Here is a 16,573-nt window from a genome sequence, read left to right on the forward strand (position 1 = left end):
CTTTTCTGTCCATGGCTATAATAAAGAATAACACCACCACCATGACCTAATCCTTCAGTGCTTATGTGTTCTAAAGGCAGATGAATCTACATTATAATGTCTAAAACATTCCACCCATGAAGGCCAACCATGAAAAGTTGCCATAGCATGGCCCATCAGAGGCCTAGAAAGCTGTGGCTTTAATATAGCTTTAGGTTGAAGGAGTGAGGGAAATGCCACAGATGATGTGGGAAAGCTATCACATGGACACAGGAAGATCTTAAAATGACACTAATACATGCACAATTTCTAATCTTTAGACTTTAAAAATAAATAAATAAATCAGTGGATCCCCAACACTGTGAAAAAGTAAAATAAAACAATCCTCAATGTGGAGAACTCAAGGAGAAAAAGAGAGAAGCCCAGGAGACAGGAAATGAAACCTGAATCTCTCCAGGATGCTCCAGCTAGTGCTTCCCAATGATAAAGTTGGGGTGAATAGGTGAGATGTGTGCACGCGGCAGAGGGAGGCAGATGGTGACTTTCAGAGGGAACTTCGCCATTGCTATTTCAACTCGCGACAGACATTGTAGGATTTCCTTTAAAAGGGAGTGAGGCACAGCAAGGCTGTTCTGCTGGGAATGTGGGTTAGCCCCAGCAAGGGTTCTGGGATGATGTGCTGTGCTGGGGGGGCGGGAGGGGACTTCACGTCACCAGCATTTTGGAGCAGAGAGTGCCTTCAGGGGAACACAGGGAGGAGGAGTCCACTCCTAGGGACTTGTGTGTCCCTCAGCCTACTCAATAGAAAACTAAGGGAAGAAGCTAAAAAAGGATTTTTCCAGGAAGGATTATGTGAGATTTTGTAGCCAAGTAGAGTGAATTTTTCTGTGATGTCTTACAAAATGCTCATACAGAAGTGAAGTAAGATCCAGAAAATATTGACTTAATCAAGACTGTAACCCAGAAGCTAGGAGGGAGAGTTTAAAATTAGAATTCCTGTCTTCTTTCCCTATATTTATTTGTTCAATAACAGAAGCTTTTTAATTAGCATAATGGATATTGCAATTATTTTTAATTGGTGAAGTGGGTAGCATCTAATATGTGGACTGGCCAGAAATGCAGCACATATATTTCCACCTTTACATGAGGAATGAGACTATAATATAGTAGGAATATAATTCATAATCTTACTCATCAACTCTTAGGTTCATATGATTGATCATCTAGCCTTAGCCTCTTAAGCAGCTGGGACCACAGGCATGCTCCATGCTCCTCCTGGGCAATCTAATGCTAAGTAACAAAGAATTCAAAAGCCCAGAAGCCTATGCTCTTAAGGGTGGTTCTCAGACTTTCTAATTCCATTGCACCTTAGTTTGCCCACTCATTAAGGATGCTGTCACCTGATCCAGTTGAATGAACCAAGCTTCCATCATGACTGTAACTTCACTAGGGGCAGATATTGTCATATTGGTGTTGGCTGAACCCTCCATACAGAGTACCTCCAAAGGCCCTAAGAGGCTAAAACGTGTGGGCCTTTCCAGACTAACATATCAGTTTGTCTGTCCATACGTGTACTTGCTAGTCACCATGTGCATGTGTCTCCTCATTCAGCCCAAACCTTGTTATCCTTGTATCGGATCCTACCTAGAAGACAGGTTGTGGGGATGAGGGGGAGGATCTGTTTATCACCTTCACTGGCTTCTGACTGCAGGGAGCTTTTAGTTGCATCAGAGAAGTTTGCAATGACGACTTGTCTCTGCTGGAGGGATGCTTAGTGGCAGCACCACTGTCTAGGCAGTTGTGTTGAGAAGGACCAGTGCAGCTGCAAAGGTGATTTACTGTACTGTTCTAGCACAGGAGGCCAGTCTCCCTGACATGGTGGTACCTAAATCCACCCATATAAGAATATTTTGGATGTTTCCAGAAATAACAGTGATCAATGAGGGACCCATGAGCCAGCTAAATACAAAGATAACTCTTGTAGGAGACTGTATTTATACTGAGTGATGTTCACAGAAAGCTGAAAATAAGGAGGACACCTACATTAGGAGGTATGGAAAGATGTTACTGGCAGGAGGACACCATCTTCTCAGAACTAGGGTCATGAGGGCAGAATGGTGCCCCACTTTCCTGGTAGGGAGTGGAAAGGGAAGCAGGAAGGGTCTGATAGTCTCCTTCTGTAGCATGCTGAGAGAGACAAACCTGTCTTCTCCAGTTCATCCTGGGAGAGGGACAAAAGAGAACAGGGGTTGACTGGCCCTCAGCCCCAAGTGGTAGGTCCTTGAGACTGTACACTGGGAAATTAATTCTGAGAAAGAGTAGGTCCATAAACACTGATGTGGTGAGGGAATGTGGCTTCCTTCCGGTGGGGAACAAGTCCGGTGCCTCACCTAAAGGTTCAGGCCGGAGAGACTGGATTCCTGAAGGGAGTGCAATTACTGTGGTGAAAAGCAAGCTTCCTCTTCCCACCTCCAACAGAGGAACTAGAAAACGCATGTCAGCATGGGTAGGGACAGCCCAAGAGCACATCGCTGCAGGCCTCAACCAGTTCCGGTATAGCTCCAGCTGTGCACACAGATTTGGGAGCTGAACAGTTATATCTCCAGAGTGGACACTCAACCCCAAGAGACAATATTGTAGCCTATGGCAGGGCAGCCACTCGGCACTGAGGTCCCATGGTGTGGAGTTCTCACTAGCAGATGATGAGGGGTTATGAAGCTGTGTTAAAGAGATTGGACAGCTCTACTCCACTCTTTCTGGCCCTAGACCACACAAACACACACACACACACACACACACACACACAATATATAATGTTGGTTAATATTTTTGGAGCAATAGGAAAAAGAGCTGAACGTTGGAACAATCATGACAAAGTGGGACAGCTACTTTCCTCCTGTGGGTGTCTGCTAGTCACACAGATGGTTCTGGAGCCCCTATAAATATGAAGCTCCTTTAGGGTACCTTAGAGATCTTAATGCTATGTATCATCAGACCATCAAAAAGGACAGGATTTGTGTTGCATTTGCCAAAGCTTCTTTATTGAATAATTTAGATCATTAACAAAGATAAATAAGATCCATTTTGTTCTTTAATATAATACATATATATGACTTAAAGTACACCTTCTTAAGGCAAAGAAATACAACCAAATGTTCCTACTACACTTAGAAATAAAAAGTATACATGACATGTGAAGTTACCACACCATTCACTTCAGTTCTGATCTGCGTGAATGAACCTCTTCAGGACACACAGACTTTGTCAGCAAGGGTGACAGCCACATGCACACATGTCTAGCTTCTCCACTCAGGGTTAGGTGTCTGCTATTGTTTTGAACGGGTAGTCCAAATGGAGCAAGAAGACATGTGGAGGACTTCTAATTTGAGAAACTGCAGACTTCAAGCTGCACAGACATGATCTGCATCTAGAAGCCAGCACTGAATGTGTCACTTATCTACTTTCCTGTGGCACTGGAGACACTTTGTCATTTGGAAAATAAATTTTCATCTCAAAAGGTCACGGAGGAGTTAATGTGCAGTTCAGTGGTACAGCATGTGCCTAGCATGTGAAAGGTCCTGGGGTTCATTTCTAGCATGAAAGAGGGAGAGAGGGAGGGAGGGAGGGAGGGAGGGAGGGAGGGAGGGAGGGAGGGAGGGAGGGAAAGGCAGGCAGACAGGCTGGCTGGCTCTTAGACAAATATCATAATGAAAAAGAGCGACTTAATCCTAACTAAAGAAAAGGAGAAATAAGTGAAGAAAAAAATTAAAAAGCAAACACAGTATCTGAGCTCTGGAGACACTGAACAGTGAGCTTCAGCCAGTGAGGCCCACAGGGATGGCAGAGCCTAGCCTAACCACTGCAGCCCACAGGCCCCTGCCTGCCTCCCCCTCTTGCTTCTGCTTTTATAAATAAATTTCCCAAATGAGCTGGCCCCCAGCCCAAACTAAACAAGCACATGTATGCACATTGGCACCCCATTGCCCTGGTGAGGGAATAATGGGGATCAGTAGGGTACAGGGGGAGGAGAAGGAATGAATTAAGAGCATAGTTTTCATTTCCTTAATATAAAATCCATATTTGGATTCCAAAGCAAGAAGAAAATTGACAATGTTAATTTCCATAATCACTCACATGTTCTTCAGAACATCAAAGTATACATGCCTATTTACATTCTTAAAGAAACAAAATAAATTAATATCACTTGGACAAAAAGCCACCACAAATAAACTAATGGGTCTCGGTGCATATGTGTTACCTAATTTAACCTGCAAAGCTTTGCCCTAAGCTATCTCAGCGAAGAATTTCTTCCAAAGGTTTTTATGGAGCAAATGGAGGCACAAGCCCTCTCCTACTTGTTCTTAAATATCAGCTGATTTTGGGTAAGTGTTGATGTCTTCCAAATTCCGAATATGGACTCACTTCAAAGTTATTTGTAGGCTGTCTCTCTCTGAACAGCAGGAAACGCCCGCTGCTGCCTTGTGACCCCATGTGCTCAAGAAAACAGCTTCTCCAAGCATCAGAGGGAGGTGAGCGAAGCCCTCCTGTTCATGAAGAGGATGGGAGACAGCCCCCTCAAAATCCTGATAGCCTCTTGGAAAAGTTGATGGAGAGCCAGACTCTACTTCTGAGTCCACACTGACATCTGGCTTGAGTCCCCAGCTTTGCGAAGCCTTTCCCACCACAGCTGACATCTAACCAGTTACAGGCTCTTACTGGAGCAGCCTCGTGTGGGTGTGGGTCAAGGGGACAGGCAAAGCCAGACTCACCATCTCCTGCACCACTCTAACTCAGTCTGTAATCATCAACTTGGTGACTGAACTTGGCTATAGAATGCTGCTGTTGTCATGGGACTACCCACCTTCCTATCCAAATGGCCAAGCCTAACTGCACATCCAAAAAGCCCCTCTCGGCAGCCTCCTTTCTAAACCTGAAAAACAAAAGCTAAAGAAATCATACCCATTAATTGTGGGGTCATTATGTAGATTCAGGTGGCCAGAAAATCATGCCTGCATGTGACCTAAGCTGTCCCTTTCACATGTGGCAGGACCAAGTATTTGCCAAGATGAGTTCGTACAAAAGCTGATGTCTTGCAGAAGATCTCTGTCCTCAGCTGGAGGAGAGTCCCATGCCTAGAACTGAAAATGCCCTTCCATTCAGGCTTTCCAACCAGACCCTTGTGTCCCATTTAGCATTTGAGTGAATGCCAGCCTGCTGTGGTCAAGGAGGATTAATGAATGCACTGGCTTGTATTTTTTCCACACTCAGTGGACAGTATCAGCTAAGCACAGCACAGTAATAGAACATTGATGTCAGAGCTCCCCCAACCTGTCCGTGTGTGTGTGTGTGTGTGTGTGTGTGTGTGTGTTTTCTTTTTAAAAAGAAGAGAAGAAGCAGAAGAAAAGGAGGGAGGGAGGGAGGGAGGAAGGAAGGAAAGAAGGAAGGAGGGAGGGAAGGAGAGAAGGAAGGAAGGAAGGAAGGAAGGAAGGAAGGAAGGAAGGAAGGAAGGAAAGAAAGAAAGAAAGAAAGAAAGAAAGAAAGAAAGAAAGAAAGAAAGAAAGAAAGAAAGAAAGAAAGAAAGAAAGAAAGAGTTTAAGCTTAATAGGGATATGAGAAACCAACCTTGGGTGAATGCACGGGCCGAAGGAAGACATGTCACAGCATGAGAACACTGGCTGAGAGGAGCAGATTTTTACAACTAGCACAACAAATAGTACTGGCCTTCACTGAACGGCACCTATTTCTCATTTACTTCAGAGTTGGGAACGCAAATACTATAAGGAGGCATTATTTATTGGTAGACAAATGTATGGCTGTGAGAGTTTAGTGATTAGCCATGTACCTTAAGTTGGCCCTCAATGACAGGGTCACTAGGTCATTCTTACCCATTGCAATGGTGACATCAAATTATGGCTAAAAATGGGGGCATCATTTTTGCTGAGCTAAACACAACAGCACTTTGGAAAGGAGAGGTTGAGTGTGCAGTGGGATTTCAGGGAGCTTTGCAAAGTTTTGTCTTCATACGGAAATACTGCCCATTTTGCTGTCTATAGCCCCAAAGCTTTCTATACCCTAAATGTCACCTACACTCATGCTCATGTTCCTTATGAAATATCTGACAGCAAATGGCCCATGAGCTAGGAAATAAGAAGTTTGCATCCAATGCCAGGCATGATGGTATGTACCTTTAATCCCACAACTCTGGAGTAGATACAAGTGGACAGCTATGAGTTTGAAGCCAGCCTAGTTAACATAGCAGGGTGCAGGCCAGCCAAGGCTACATAAGGAGACCCTGTCTCAAAAAAAAAAAAAAAAAAAAAAAAAAAAGTTTTCAACCAGAAATCAGTTTTGCCTTATCATCTCACAACTGTTGATGCCTGTGAGAATTTGCAAGTTGTGAATTTGAATAACTATGATTATTGGTCTTCTAAATGCTTCAGTTTACCCAGAAGCTGGAGAACCACTTTCTAGTCACCAGCACTGGACACCGAGCCTTGCCCTTCCCCAGGATGCACAGATCTATCTCCTACTGGTGACACCTAGGCCGTGAAGGAAGCTCTTGTCTTTTGAAGGTTGTCATTTTAAGGACTAACCACAAAGAGATATCCTTGCATCACCTCCCCAAACCACCATGTTTAATAGGAATGAACTTGCCCGTTAGACCAGAGCAAAGCGCACTCTGTGGAAAGGTGTGGTATGAATCTGAACATGGAATCAGGCACTGGGTAGAAACTGCTGCACTTGGGAGAGAGTTAAGAATACATGGAAGGTGCCATGTGTGAAGTCTCTTGCCATAGAGGCCTTACGTTCCAGCAAACTAATTATCTGTTGAATTCATCCCATTTCAGACCACATAGAAATGCAAATCAAAGTGTCCAAACCTTAGAATTTTCCTGGTGATGTAATTGCCCCCTTGAGGAGCACAGGGCAATGACTGGAAGGCATTTTCTCTCTCCAAATACATCCTCCAGAGTTTTAGATCTCAAGCACTGCCCTGGTAGTCTGAGAAATAGCCTAGCATACCCGCTGCCCCGCTAACATCCAAAACTAAAAACAAACATCGAAACACAAGAAGCCAAGAAGTCAGAGAAACAGCTTCCCCTCTGTGTACTAAGTGGGATGTGGGCATCTGCCTGAGCCCCTAGGGAATGGCCCTGGGTCACCCGCTGAGCACAGAAAAGCCTCTCCAAGTTCAAATTCAAGGCTGCCCGTGCTATGGCTGCCAGTCATCACAGGGGTCAAGGCACCAGAACTGCTGATTTTTCCAGAAGCCTTCTCAAAGCAGCAGCAACCGCAGCAGTTTTCCTGCAAAGCAAACAAAATACCAATCTTGTTAATTCAGCAGGACTTTAAAATTGTAATTAGTCGGTGGTGCCCCTTAGGAAAACCACAGATGATTTTTCATAATGTATGTGTGTATGTGTGTGAGACAGAAGGAAAACGTTTGACAGATTCCACCGCTCACCAGGACTGGTTGGTTTTTTTTTTTTTTTTTTAAGTCCCTTTGAGCATTTTAACATTATTCGCAATACTGAAAGACAAGGCCCTCTTTGTTTCATCTGAAGCTCGGCCTCTCCTAGGCCGTTGTCATCAGTCCACAGTCAACCTGATTTCAGCGTCAAAGTGAGAATTTGGGCTAGGCAGGGGATTCGGTCCCCCAGTATCTGTGGGGGGTGGTTCCACTGACCCTCCCACAGATGCCAGGATCCACAGAAGCTAAAATAAGGTAACATAAAATTTGTGTAAAACCCACATACCGCTTTTCACGTGTCTGAAATCATGTCTGGGTGACTAATAATGCCAGCAGTATAAGGCTTTGTGAATAATTATGTCTCATTGTTTAGGGAACAATGACGAGTTCCCCATTTTTTCCCTACAATTTTTTTCCTCTAAATATTTTCTGTCTACAGCTGAATGGATCCAAAGATAAGAGCTGCATGAAGATAAGAGCTGACCATATTCTCACTTCTGATTGAGATTTGTACATTGTTACGGCCCAGACTCCTTTCTAAGCAACATCTCAATTTTTATGCCTCATAGATGGGAGAAGACTTAAAGTTGGAAACAATGGACAGAAAGCTACCAGGCTGGTTCTAAGTGTTTTATTGGTGCATCTGGAAACCTCTAACAGATTGAAGGAGACTTATATTCCTCAATTTACATTGTGAATTGTGCCTTATTCATAGAACCTACATCTCTTTCTTTTCCACAAGAATAATCTTTAACCACCAAATTTTTTAAAATATTCATCTCAAACTTAGTTTCATGTATAAGATCTTCCCAAAGCCTCACTCATCTTCTCAAGTGGGTTTGCTCAGTGTTGATAGTTGCCTACATTCACACACACACACACACACACACACACACACACACACACACACACACACACACATTTGTGTGTGTGTGTGATAAAGAGAATTGGTGTCTCCTGTCACCCTAGGGCTCTGCATATACTGAGTGAGCACTCTGCCAGGGAGTTGTAGCCTCAGCTCTCTTTTATAATTTTAAAATTTGAGACAGGCTTTAGTAAGTTGTCTGGTCTGACTTTGAACTCATTCTGTAGGCCAGGCTGGTCTGGAGTTTGCCATCCTGAGTTAATACTTACATTTAGTTTTTAATTTAAAAATAGTGGCACATGCCTTCTTCGTCAGGGTTATTTAAAAGTCTTTCATTTATTTAGAAATCTATGAAGAGTCAAGGAGAAGGTTTGGGCTTTGTGTTTACAGGACCATGCTTGCTCGTCAGAAACTGTAAGGGCACTCAAGTGAGAGGAGGTGGAGGAAGGGAGCTCTTTTAGGCCCACAGGAGCCCTGGGCCTAAGCGACAGCACTCAGCCACAGCCAGCACTGGGAGCTGTGAACAGCCAGGGCTCCAGGCAAGCAGGAGACCCCATGCACATTAAGCATAAGGCTGGATTCTACCCCTACAATTGAGACTAAAAGGAGGAAAGCAAATAATGAAGCAGGAAGATCGTGTAGATCTGAAATCATTCCTGCTGGCCTGCAAGGAGCCTCGAAGGCCAAAGGGGCTAGAGGAACCCAGGGAAGAGAGGCAAGCAGCGCCAGACCGTCAGGAAGCCAACCTGTCTGAGCTCAGCAATTCCAGCTGAGCCTACCCAGCGATATGGGTATGGTGTGACCAGCTCCATGCTTCCGTTTCCGCCCCTACATGGGCTGCACTGTCTTCCATCACCCTGGGTTCAAAGTGACAGCTTTGGCATGGAAGGACTTCACCTCCTCCCACTGCCATTTCCTCTTCATTCTCCCCCCACAGACCCTGGCGACAGGCCCGCCTTGGGAATGCAACCTCCTGTCACCCAGAGCACTCATTCCCACCAGGCCTCAAGAGTGACTCCAGTGCTCTCTGTGGGAAGGTGGTTTGTGGCAAAGCCTGGGGGTTTGTGGTGGCTGGGGACAAAGCTGCTTCTAAAGGAAGGGGTGGGGGAGAAGGGAGATGGGGATTGGCCTGCTTGCCTGGAGCCCTGGCTGTTCACAGCTCCCAGTGCCGCCTGTGGCTGAGTGCTGTCGCTTAGGCCCAGGGCTCCTGTGGGCCTAAAAGAGCTCCCTTCCTCCACCTCCTCTCCCTTGAGTGCCCTTACAGTTTCTGACGAGCAAGCATGGTCCTGTAAACACAAAGCCCAAACCTTCTCCTTGACTCTTCATAGATTTCTAAATAAATGAAAGACTTTTAAATAACCCTGACGAAGAAGGCTACGTGCTTTCCAAACCCTGGTTTGAGCCTTTGACTATGATATACTGATTTATTTCCCTCTCCATCTTATTCTCTAAAAGATTCAAGGCCACTTAAAAGACTATATCCTGGCAGACAGACAAGCAGAAACCCTGGGCCCAGAAAAAGTACAGATCAGAATGAAAGATTAAAACCAGTTAGAGCTGGAGTTTATGGCTCAAGGTTAGAGCGCTTGCTTAGCATACATAAAGCTCTGGATTGGTCCCAGGCACCACAAGATGAAAAGGGAGGTGGGGGTGGGGGGAGAAAGACCAGTTGCCCGCTGCAAAAATGTAAGCCCTGTGCAGTTGTTAAAATTTAGTTGCAAGAATGACCATGGACTTTGTAAGATTAGGGAGGTAGCCCTTTCTAAGCGCTGAATGTCGGGATTTCTAAGTCTCTCTTGTGTTCTGTCTTCTCTAGAACATGCCTTGAATTTATTATTGGTATAAAAGAAGGCATGCCCCCCAAACTATCCCTTAACGATCCAAAGGAACTGAACATGGGGCAGAGAACCCATGCGTGAGTTTCTTGGGGTCAGAAGCACAGCCAGGGTCAGGGGCAGCTGCTGTGTTGTGGGTGTGGGTGTTAGCTTCTAGAATAATGGGGTATCTCACTCCACTGTTTGCAGGTAAAGTCTGCAAAGCCTTGGGTGAGCTCTTTCATTTTCCCAGGTATCACAACTATAAGGGTAACCTGAGACAATTTCTGTGCAAAGCCTGGAGCCCATTGAGCTAAGAAGTTTTAGGGCTCTGTCTGTGTTATCTCAGTGCGACCACTCTGCAAACTGGGGCAGTGGACTACCTACAATGCACACAATAGGGAACTGCACTTCTTCCCCATGACATGATAAAGCTGGAAAGAAGAAAACACAATAATCTGATTGGAGCTTTCTTCTACCCACCAGCCCAAACACGGCCTGCGTCACTCAATGTCTGTACAAGAAACACCCCATTTCTCTCCTACCCCATCCACGCAAGCAATACACAGACACCACTCAGCAAACAGTCCCAAGACCAGAGAAGTACATTTTCATGATGACTGGAATCTGGTTTTCCTGGGGTGCAAATCCCAGTTAGTTATCCCCAAGCAAATGTGTTCCCATGGCAGGAGGTGGGGGAAACTTGAGACCAACCTTTTGAATAAGCTTCTTCGTGAGTTATTTGGTCATGAGGTTCTGAGCACCAGAGTTAGAGTTCTTCTAGGGAAACAGAGACAGTGGGGGAAGGATTAGAACAGGTTTAATCAGGTTCTGACTTACAATAGGACAGCATGTGAAGAACTGATAATTTACTACTGGGTTTGTGGTGATCTTCTAGAGACATCCAAGAGGATAAAATTGTCAGCAGCCTTCTGATAGACATACCCATTCCCCCTCCCTTGTACTGTGACATCCTGTCATCGATTCCCTTCCCTCCACCGAAGCCACGTCAACCCACTTCCTCCCTCACTGTATCTAAGTTGCAAATGTATATTTGCTCAAAGCCCACTGTGGCAAAGCAAAAGAGCCAGTACTCACGACACTGGGACTATGACTGCTAAAGGGCATGGCTGCTTCCGGTCAGTGTAGTTAAGGGGCATGGGAAGATTTAAGAAGACAGACAAGGTCTCAGATGGGGATCCTACAGCCATTGTAAAGGAGGTGGCATTGAACATCAGCTTTAGTCAACAGGATTCTAGGTGATAAAGAGCAATTGAGACAGGACTAGAGTTTAGGATGTATTAGAATAGCTGAGGCTGCTGGTCTGGTGTCTTGGTGTGAACAGTGGGAGATGTCCGAAGACTTTCTGATTGGGGATTGTCATGACACAGTTTGGATTTTAGCTGTCCCACCCTCAAGCCCATGTGCTAAATAAAAGGTTAATCTCCAGCCTGTGGTGCTACTTGGAGGTGGTGGAACCTCTAAAAGGTCCCTGGGGGCATGACCTTGATGGGGGCAATAGGACCCAAGCCTGTTCTCGCTGTTTTTCTCTTCTTGGCCACAGCGAACTGTCTTGTTCTACATCTCCACGGGAGCAATAGTAATGAGATTATTATTGTGATGTAAAATAAGAAAACTTAGCACAAGAACTTCATCATCTTGTATATTTGTTATAGTGATGAAAAGATGACTAACAGAGACATTGGAAGTAAGGAAATCCTTTGGTAGAGTATGAATGGCAGTGAGTATTGGCCTACAGTCTGTTTTTGTTCACTGGGAGAAGAGCAGGCACAAAGTGGGCAGTCCTGAAAACAGGAAGAAAGAGAGAAGGAAGTTTTGTTCCAGGAGAAAGGAAGCTACATCATCCTTGCTCACATTTCTTTCTTCTGGCTCCAGAGCACTGAGGAATTTTGTAGGAGGTACCTACTGAGTTCTGATAGATGAGAGGGTTGTTTCTGATGAGGATGTGTGGTGTATTGTTGGGGATATAAGACAGAGCAGTGTGTCCCTTAAAGTCTAAGACAGAAAGCAGAGAATTCCCAAGCTTTAATTTCTAAGAGAGGAAAAACAAGCTTCTTAAGAGAAGATGGGTATGTTTCAACTGATCAAAAGCTAGTTAAGAGCTTTCAAACATAAAACAATTAAAATAGATAAATAAGAAAACATAAAATACTTTAAAATAAAAGTTAGGTCAAATGGTAGTTTGGGATCAGAATTAATATTTTAATACAATGTAAATTCTTATTTTAGAGAACATATAAGATACAGATTATTTCAAAAGTAAATCTGCAAAAGTTTAGTCTCAACACAGTTTAGTATCCCTAATCCAAAAATCTGAAATTTGAAATGCTTCAAAACCTAAAACTTTTTGAGTTCCAACATGGCTCTGTAAGTAGAAAAGGCCACACCTGACTTTCTGTGCTAACAGGCAAAATGCAGGGCACTGAAAACACTGTACACTACTTCCTGAAGACGGTATGCATAAGGTGTACATGAAACAAGGGAACTCCATGCTAAGATCGGGGGCCCATTCTTAAGATATCTCATTATTTATATGCAAATATTCCAAAATTTGAAGAGATCCAATATCTGAAATATTTCTGGTCCCAAGCATTGTAAGTAAGGGATGCTTAACCTGTATTTTATTGAAAAATAAAATGCACTGGTCGTATTTAGGCACCCGGGAACACCAAACATATATAGTACTAGACTGGGTCTGGAAATAAGCTCCAAGCCCCTCCCCATCCATCAGGAGCGTGATAAAGCTTTGCCCATACTCCAATGCTTCCCTGCCCCCACCTCAGTGTTCTCATCTACAAAGTGGGCAATAGTAATAATGCCAGGTTCATGAGGGCAGCATGAGGTTGCATGTGTTAATCTTTGTAAAGCAGTTAGAGTCAGTTCCACATAAGTATCACTTTAATAATGACTAGACTTATGCATGGAGATTTTAAAAATTATTTTCTTATGATATCAATTTGCTTCAGGTATTGCAGGTTGGGTGGGATAACAAAAAGCTGATTTTTGTAGTTGTGCTCACATGATTTAAAGTATTTTAAAACACTTTTTAGTCTGTATAATGTCATTAATTCCTTGCTGTGGTTTCTATATTGTCCTGACATGTCAAAGTGTATTTAGACTCCTGGTTAAAAATACATTGGTGGAAAGTGGGCTCAAAATAGGCTGGTCATCCTAATAAGCAGTTTATGCAGTCTGGGTGAGGTACTGGCTAGGTAATAAGTCTATTTTTATTTGGCATCAGTACCAATTATCAAGGAAAGGTATATTCAGACACAAATAAAACTCAGTACTGATGCTGAATTTAGATGTAGATTTAATTTCAATAAAAACTGGCTGTGGAAAAAGTGAGAACCTGGAGTAGAGTCATTCCAAGGTTTGCTGGTCAGAGAGAAGTTCCTTTCCAAACCCCAGGGAGTGGGGATGATGAAGAGAAGAGCAGGAATAAATGGAAGTGTGGAGAGTGTGTACTGTCCCAGGCTGGCACCAGCTACCCAACCAATGCACCCATCAGAGACATCCATATAAGCTGGAAGCTGAAGGTGGGGTTGCTAACTGTCTCCATGTTCCTCTATCCCAGTTAAGCCTAAGCGTCAAGTTACTTAATGCATCTGCTTTCGTGTTATCTCAAAAATCCATGGTTATTTGGGAGAAAAAAAGCAAATGAGGCAGAGAAACAGTCAGGAGGCTACTGTAGCAATTCAGGGAGCAGGTCCCAGGCCAGGGCAACATGGGATGGAGAGAGCTGGAGAGATTCCTAATTCAATTAGAACATACAAGGTATAGAACTTGGAGATTAATGAAATATGAGATGGGGGAACTGAGACAGGAAGGAAAAAGGAGATGCTCATGAGCTGATTGCTGCCATATAATGGATGTTCTTTGCTGGAAGAATAGTTGTTAGTGAAGTAAGATGAAGATGAGTTTGACGTAAGGTTAAGAAGACTCATGAATGCATGAAATCTCTACCAAAAAGAAGATGAGGGAGTCGGAATGCAAAAACTAAGGTGATGGGAGCAGAGAGAGATTTCACCCTAAGAGAAATTAGAATAGTATGGACTCAATTACCCTCAGTAAGTACTCTAATAAAAATCTCTTGAACATATGCTAAAACATATGCTCATACCAAAGCTGAGCATTAGAAGATCTGGTACCCAGAGGAGAATAAAGTATACAAGGTAAACAGAGAATTTAGAATTATGAATTTTGTTTTAGGGAGAGCATTCTCCTAAAAGTATATTAGCATATCTTCTCCAAACTGTTTTTATAAATCTCAGGCCATATATCTATATATGTGTGTGAGTCTGTGGTGCAATACATTTTACAACAGATACAATGATTTCATAATGCTAAAGACAATCTATGAAACATATATAAAATATAACATTAATGTCAATTAAAATACTTGAAGCAATTTATTTCTAGCACAAGATGTGAAACTGTGAGCAAAGACACTATGAGAAATCTCACTCAAGGCCGAGTTGACCGTAGAATTTGATGAAGCAGACAAACGGAAACAGGAAGCCGGGTCACCTGTGCACTCAGTCTGGAGTGGAGCCTGTGGTCTGACAGCCAGGGGTGCTTGAGAGCTTCGCTGGCACTTATCCTCCAGCTGAAGGGGAATTCAGAACAGGTTAGAGGAGCACGCCAAATGACGACCGCATCAGCAATCTACCTCTGGCTCTCGTCACAGGCTTTGGTAGAGTGGCTAACTCACACTGAAGCCTGTCTTCTGGAATTGTGTGGTATGAAAATGTTCAGAGGTGACTATCAGCTCTAACCGCAGAAACAACATTGGTAATAAAAAACAAGACAATGATCAAATTCTTATTAATAATTGAATACTTTTTCAAATATAAGTAACTATTCTGTGATATGACATCTGAGCTTTTTAAGTTGAACTCTTAATAGATCATTGAGAAATAAATGCATGTTTCCTAATTATAAGAATAAAATGCTACAGTAGTTCTCAATGAATACAGAAGCAGCTTGCATGGGAAATCTTTTGAATATGGCTTCTAACTTTTGAATGAAGGAATATTGGAGAGTTTAGAACAGGGAGAGTTATCATAATCATAATAGAATATATTAGATTACTTTATACAGAAACTATATTCTTTTGGAGATTAAAAAAAAGGTTTACAAATTTTCAAAAAAATAACATGAAGATTAATAAAGGTCATATTACATCCTAACTCTAAACTTTATAAACTCACTTGGTGTACTGATAAATATCACATTAAAATAACCTTTCAGATTAAAAACTATGAGTGCAACTTCTGAAAAACATCAAATAGTTTCGAGCAGTCATGAAGCTTCAGTATGGAGGATTACTTTATTAGATGCCAAATATTGAAGTGCAAGTCTTCACTTACAATGAAGTTATTGAGGAAAAATCACTGTTACAGGACCCTGAACATGCAGAAGTTATTAAAAACGCCTCAGCTCCACCAACCTCACATGGTTCTATTTAGGATCCTAAGGATTTTGCTATTGGGTCCCTTGACCACTCCAACAGGATCGTGCTGAAAGATGATTATTTCTGCACTCCAATGAAAAATGTTTGAAATCTATTAAGTTATTAAGACTGTACTCATAACTGACTTTTAATAATATTTCATGTTCATTTTTGTGCCCCGGATACTTATTTGAACTCAGTGATATTTGGCCTGAGCTTCATCCAAGTGTTGATTTGAAGACTAAGTTAGGTGCTCATGTGTCAAAATGTTATCTGATACTTCTTGGATACTAACGAGTCCCCAGACTGTGGGAGTAGGCAGGACTCAAGACGCCTGAGTCCAGAAAACCTGCTTCTGGATCTGTTCTGTACATGTGACTCCATTGCTCTCAACCTCATTTTCCTTACATGAAAATTTAGTGATTATCTCCACATAACTCAGGAGTATCCAGGAGTTAAAAACACACATAACACACACACACACACATACACACACACACACACACACACACACACACACACACACACACACAGTGCACAGTAAATGTAGAGTTCTTCATCCTCCAAAGTTTAAAAAAGCTGGCATTTTTACACCTCTATATTGCTTAGGATCCATAAATGTGGAACACTAACAACCTTGGCTGTTATTGTGCCTAAAAGTCAAGGACAAATAAATTAACTCTCTAAATTGCCCCTCCTCTCAGACTGATGCTTTTATTCAGCTAAGTCACTTCATTCTTTAGAGCAGTGGTTCTCAATCTGTGGGTCGCAACCCCTTTGGCAAACCTCTATCTCCAAAATTATTTACATTACAATTCATTAACAAAATTATTATTTGCATAATAACAAATAACAAAAGTAGCAAAATTACAGTTATGAAGTAGCAATGAGAATAATCTTATGGTTGGGGTCACTATAACATGAGGAGTTATATTAAAGGGTGAAGTCTCTGAAAAGATGATAGGACC

General features: G+C 42.8%; 1 protein-coding gene across 3 annotated transcripts in view; it reads right to left on the bottom strand.

The window, feature by feature from the left end:
* Positions 1-2,992: 2,992 nt before the first annotated feature.
* Mylk4 (myosin light chain kinase family member 4) overlaps positions 2,993-16,573 on the bottom strand; it is a 104,865-nt gene continuing 91,284 nt past the window's right edge. For 2 of the 3 annotated variants that reach the window (XM_076573126.1, XM_006972295.4), the window contains exons 13-15: positions 14,681-14,759; positions 10,844-10,909; positions 2,993-7,284 (exon numbers count right to left, since the gene is read on the bottom strand). In XM_076573126.1, the coding sequence (XP_076429241.1) occupies positions 10,868-10,909; positions 14,681-14,759 (121 nt within the window). In that variant the 3' untranslated portion in view covers positions 2,993-7,284; positions 10,844-10,867. The remainder of the gene's footprint in view (positions 7,285-10,843; positions 10,910-14,680; positions 14,760-16,573) is intronic. The other variant, XM_006972296.4, reaches the window with a different exon arrangement.

This window comes from Peromyscus maniculatus, chromosome 5 (genome assembly GCF_049852395.1).
Source record: "Peromyscus maniculatus bairdii isolate BWxNUB_F1_BW_parent chromosome 5, HU_Pman_BW_mat_3.1, whole genome shotgun sequence".
In the NCBI taxonomy this organism is placed as follows: Eukaryota; Metazoa; Chordata; class Mammalia; order Rodentia; family Cricetidae; genus Peromyscus; species Peromyscus maniculatus.